A 5,764-nucleotide genomic window follows, 5' to 3' on the forward strand; every position below is an offset into this window, starting at 1 on the left:
ATATTGGGTTGGGGTTCGGATGGGGTGGGGTGGGGGTTGCGTGGATTTGGGGTTGGGATGGCGATGGGGGTGTAAATGGGCTTTGTGATGCTTTACCAAGTCCCAGTCTATGCTGCGGAAGAACGCGTGGGACTTGATGTCTGAAAATCCAGTCTGTGGCCGGCAGCCGAGCCTCTCTTTGGGGTCCTGGAGGTTAGAGTTCAAACAAGGACAAGTCAGCCCCATCCCGGAAGCCCCAGGACCCGCTCTCCTTGGCGCTGACAAGCCTCCCCCGATGCTCTGACCCAGTGGGTAGAAATCAGATGTTTCCTTTACTGAAAGCTCCTTCCCCCACGTTAGGCTTCGTTCCGTTTTCCTTGGGCATACGTTCTCATTTTGTTAGGTGTGAGTAAAAACGGACGACTCACAGAACAGAGCTCAAATACTGAAGCGGAGAATCAGCCCACACACCCGATACATAGCAGCCGACATGAAAAAATGGCCAACAGCCGTGACTGGCCCTCTGCCCACCAACACCAAGGCCACGAACGAGTTTGTCAGCATGGCCAGAAACGTACCTTATTTAAAAATCCTTTTAAAACATGGGAGGCTTTGACGGACAGGAACCGGGGGATCCGGATGGGCTTCTCCAGGATCACTGCAAGGGTGGAGCCTGGTGAGCACTTCCCCGCGTGTGTGTGATTTGCCCAGCGCTGCCCAGACTCCTATTCTGAGCAGGAGCTTTGGGAGCTCAGACTTGGGGCCCTGGAGCCCCCTCCCTTCCTACAGCCCAGCGATATCTATAACCCGAAGTCCCGCCGGGTCCTCCCTGGGCCTCCCGGTTACATGCGCTGGCATGTGTCGTGGGAACAGGCGTGAACCAGCGGCTTCCCCTCCTCAGCCGCAAGATTGCAGATGCATGGGTGCCTCTGCACGCTGACAACCAGAGGGCACAGCGGAGACAGCCACGTTCCTGGACCCCCACATCCCCGTGGCACTGAATTCCAGACCAGAAGCAGGTCCCGGGGCCTCCAGGTGGGAAGGAGCCCATGATGGTGGCTGTGGGTTTTGGGGGCGAGGGCTGTGCTTTCAGCTCCGTACAGCCAATAGCTGGGACTCCAGGATGTGCTGCTGGCCAGGGCAGGAGGGAGTTGGAACTGAATCGGGACAGGTTCTCTTTCCTGCTGACCCACAGGTGGGGTCACCCCACCCTACGGCCCGGGGAGTGGCATGTGGGACAGGGTCCGGCCAGAAGGAATGGTTCCTGTTATGCTTTGCGTGGCACTGCTGCTCCTGGCCCCCACAGGACCCCTCTACCTGCACCTTTGAAAAGGAAGGAAGACAGTCACGCAGGTGAGGGGACGCACGCGCAGCGGGGCACGCACCTTGGAAAAGGTAGTCCTCTGTGTTCATGTCCGGGTTGTCGGTGATGATGTCGAATGGGGAGCGCCCGGCCATCATCTCAAACATGAGGACGCCCAGTGCCCACCAGTCCACGCTGAACCCTGGGGGAAGGCACACGGCCGTCACCCAGTGGGGCCACGTGGGCCGGCAGCAGGGCGAACCCGGCTGGGGTTGGTTTTCATGCCCAGTTGACACGAGTGTGAGCCAGGCTCGAGTGGGTGGCACACAGGCCTCTGGCTTCCACTTCCCAGACAGAACCAGCACCTCCGCCTGGCAGCTCGGCCTCCCTGCCACTGTCCCTGCCACTATGGAGGTCTCCCGGGCTGTCTCTGGGCTGTCAGTCCTGCCAGGGCACCTGTGACCACAGAGGCATGAGGCACTGGTGGAACCTGTGGATGACCCTCCTCTCTCGTTTCTGCTTTTACAGAACTAAGCTTCAAGAAGCCCTTTCGCTGCAATAACGAGACTCTCCCGGCTTTTCTTCCACAGTCATTTTTTTTTTTTTTTTTTTTTTTTTTTTTTTTTTTGAGACGGGTCTTTGCTCTGCCGCCCAGGCTGGAGTGCAGTGGGCCGGCTCTCAGCTCACTGGCAAAGCTCCGCCTCCCGGGTTCACGCCAATTTCTCCTGTCTCAGCTCCCGGAGTGCTGACTACAGGGCCGCCTCGTCGCCCGGGCTAGTTTTTTGTTATTTTTATTAGTAGAGACGGGGTGTTTCACCGTATTAGCCAGGATGGGGTCTCGATCTCCTGACCTCATGATCCGCCCGTCTCGGCTCCAAAGTGGTGGGGATTACAGGCTTGAGCCACCGCGCCCGGCCCATTTTGTTTTTTAAAAATGTTCAAGTAGCCAACCTGATGGGAACGTGCTCCAGCGAACGAGGGGTAGGAGGCCCTGAGCAGTTCTGCCCGAGGACGGCAGCTGCCCCTGGGTCCCCAGAAGTCCCCCTGCTCCCTGCTGAGGTGAGACGCTGCTGCTGTCCCACCCAGAATCCCCATCCCGAGCTGGGTTCTAGAATGGATTCCAGTCCTCCAATCTGCTGTCTGTCCTTCTCTGGCTACGGAGACTTCCATCGCGGCAGCGGGGAGCCCAGTTATCCCAGGGGTGAGTGACCTGCCCACCCTTCCTGCCCCACCCCCATTCTGATGGCAAAAAAAAAAAAGTGTAAAAATGTCGGAAGGCACACTCACGTATGCCTCATTGAAAACACCAGGAGGCCGGGCACGGTGGCTCAAGCCTGTAATCCCAGCACTCTGGGAGGCCGAGACGGGCAGATCACGAGGTCAGGAGATCGAGACCATCCTGGCTAACACGGTGAAACCCTGTCTCTACTAAAAATACAACAAATTAGCCAGGGGTGGTGGCGCTTGTAGTCCCAGCTACTCGGGAGGCTGAGCAGGAGAATGGCGTGAACCCAGGAGGTGGAGCTTGCAGTGAGCCGAGACCGCACCACTGCACTCCAGCCTGGGCAACTGAGCGATACTCTGTCTCAAAAAAAAAACCAAACAAAACACCAGGATGCAAAAGTGGATGGGGTGTGTACAAACACAGTATGCGTGTGCACACAACACACACAGATGCCCAATACATACATGAACACTCAGCACAATACACCAGCACACACGCACACAGGGCTGTACACGCATGCCCACCATGTCCATGTTTCACGCCCAGAGAGGGGAGAGGAGCAGAAACACTCCAGTGTGTGTGGCACCCTCAGCCGCAGGGGCTGCGGGGTCCTCTCCACACGCTCCTGCACCCCCTGGTGCTCCCAGACACCTGCTTCTCCCCAGCCACGTGGGCAGCACGGGGACTCAGGTGCCGCAGCCTTTCCCACCCCCGCTTTCTGGGTCTTTCCCCTCCCTGTGTCCTTGGGGCTCCTTGGCAGGAGGAATCCTGTGCGGTGCCCTCCCCAAGGGGCTGCTCAAGTGGACACGGGAGGTTTTCAAGAATTCAAATAAGGGGCTGAGACCAGATGATGACATCCGGCTGCGAAAGAGTGTGTGGCTTTTGGGTGGAAGATGGTCAACGAAACCTCTCCCCAGCTGCTGGGTGAGGCGCAAGGCCGTCTCTGGCCCCGTGTGCTCTGAGAGGGGACAGGGCCGCGGCACTCACCGTACTCCTCTCCCCGCAGGATCTCGGGGGCGATGTAATTCGGGGTTCCGCAGAAAGTGCTCGTTGTGTCGCCAGGGCCCAGGCCTTCCTGTGGGGGCACAGTTACCGCAAAAGGGTTCTTGTAGACACCACCCCGCAGGACAGGCGCCCTGAGAAGCACACGGGATGGTCGGGGGAGGCGGCCCGAGGCACGCACCTTGCACATGCCGTAGTCCGTGAGCTTGATGTGCCCGTCTGCGTCCAGGAGGACGTTGTCCAGCTTCAGGTCCCGGTAGATGATCCCCCTCTCGTGTAGGAAGTTGAGGGCGATGCAGATCTCGGCCGCGTAGAACCTGGGGACGGGGATGCTATCATGGGGATGGTGCCTGTGCCGGAGGCTGCACCAACGGCTCCAGCCTGGGGGCCGCACGCTCCCGTTTGCCTCACCACGGGCCAGGCGTCCTCTCAACGACCAGGCCCAGGATTTGAAAGTTCAGTGCACAGGGCCAGGGAGGGAAATGCCAATGAAAGCTCCAGGACGCCGCTCCAGGCGCCTTAGGATGGCCCTGCTGTCAAAGACACAGAGAACGATGCGGCAGCCTCCACACGGGGAGGAGCAGGCAAGTAACACGACGGCTTCCACGCGGGAAGACCGGAGCCCTGGCATGTTGTGGTAGGAGTGCACAACAGCGCTGCTGGTGCGGAAGACAGTCCGGCAGGTCCTCGAAAATTAAACACAGCGCCAGGCTGGGCGGCTCACGCCTGTAATCCCAGCAGTTTGGGAGGCCAAGGCGGGCGAATCACCTCCTGAGGTCAGGAATTCAAGACCAGCCTGGACAACATGGCGAAACTCCATTTCTACTAAATATACAAAAAAACTAGCTGGGTGTGGTGGCACACACCTGTAGTCCCAGCTACTCTGGGGGCTGAGGTAGGAGAATCACTTGAATCTGGGAGGCAGAAGTTGCAGTGAGCTGAGATCGCATCACTGCACTCCAGCCTGGGTGACAGAGTGAGACTCCATCAAAAAAAAAAGAAATATGGAGTTCCTTTGTGGCTAGCAATTCAGTTTCTGGGCCTATACCCCAAAGAACCAGAAGCAGGGTGTTCAAGAGATGACTTTGCACCCGTGTTCACAGCAGCACCATTCACCATGGCCAACATGCGGACGCCACCCAAGTGCACCCCAAGGGATGGACGGAGAAGCAAAGTGTGCCCCTCCATCCAGTGGGCATTATCCAGCCTGAAAAAGGAAGGCAATCCTGAGACAGGCCACAGCACGGATGAACCCTGAGGACTCCAGGACACCAAAGGACCAACACTGTGATTCCACTCCAAAGAGGTCCCTAGAGTCCTCGAATCAGAGGGACAGAAAGTGGGACATGCCCATCTGGGGTGAGGATGTGGGGCTGGGGCGGGGGACAGGAAGGGAGTGTCTGACAGACCGAGCTTCAGCAGGGAAGGGGGGCGTGCTCTGGAGACGGGGCCCGGCAGTGGCTGCATGGCACGGGGTGCCTTCAATGCCACTGAACTCCATGCCCCAAAACGCTACCTTTTATGTGTATCTTGCCACAGTTTTTAACAAGAGCGTTGTGGGAAGTGAGTGCACTGTTCTAGATTTATTGCCTACTGTCCTATTGCCAGAAAGAATCTAAGGTGACTCACAAAATTGCATGGAACCTTCTTAAGGAAGGAAGTGAGGAAAAGGAGAAACTACAGAAGACAGGAAAGGTCCAGGGAGCTGAAATAAGCCCCCCGACAGTCCTGGAGGCCCCATGGCTGCTGGGGGAGGCCCAAAAATATAGAGACGAAAGGGAGGGGCAGGAAGGAGTCTCTCAGCTCACTCTAGAAAGAGACCATTCTCATTCTGCTCCTAACGCTGAGTGAACGTTGGCCACGCCGTGCCACTAACAGGGTGAAGAGCAGAACCATGGCAGAGCCACTATGAAGACATCACAGTCCCAGGCCTCACTTCTCTCAGACCAGGCTCAGACCAGGCACCTGCTGCTTCAGGGGTGGGGCCCAGGGGACTGGTTCTGAGGCACCATAACTCAGGGGACCTCCCGAAAGTTATGATTCTGGAGCAACTATGGAATGCGTCCCACTGTGGGGGACGTCACACTGCGGGGGTCGTGGTGCCCTCTGCCATCCTCCCCGGACCTCCCTCCCTTGAGCGCCCGGCTGACCCCTGGAGAACGTTCCCGGCCCCCTCTGTGCACACCCGGCCCCTCCGCACCACTGCGCGTACCCACCCGGCTCCCCACCCCGCACGTACCCACCCGGCCCACCCC

At 58.3% G+C, this 5,764-nt stretch overlaps 1 protein-coding gene across 8 annotated transcripts in view; it reads right to left on the bottom strand.

The window, feature by feature from the left end:
• The window catches only part of PRKCZ (protein kinase C zeta), a 147,398-nt gene that overhangs the window by 13,628 nt on the left and 128,006 nt on the right, over positions 1–5,764 (bottom strand). For all 8 annotated transcript variants that reach the window (XM_017882477.1, XM_017882480.1, XM_017882479.1 and 5 more), the window contains 5 exons: positions 3,691–3,826; positions 3,495–3,582; positions 1,365–1,484; positions 558–637; positions 97–186 (listed from right to left, as the gene is read on the bottom strand). In XM_017882477.1, the coding sequence (XP_017737966.1) occupies positions 97–186; positions 558–637; positions 1,365–1,484; positions 3,495–3,582; positions 3,691–3,826 (514 nt within the window). The remainder of the gene's footprint in view (positions 1–96; positions 187–557; positions 638–1,364; positions 1,485–3,494; positions 3,583–3,690; positions 3,827–5,764) is intronic.

The sequence above is a fragment of the Rhinopithecus bieti genome, unplaced genomic scaffold, assembly GCF_001698545.2.
Source record: "Rhinopithecus bieti isolate Rb0 unplaced genomic scaffold, ASM169854v2 scaffold_13351, whole genome shotgun sequence".
Classification (NCBI taxonomy): Eukaryota; Metazoa; Chordata; class Mammalia; order Primates; family Cercopithecidae; genus Rhinopithecus; species Rhinopithecus bieti.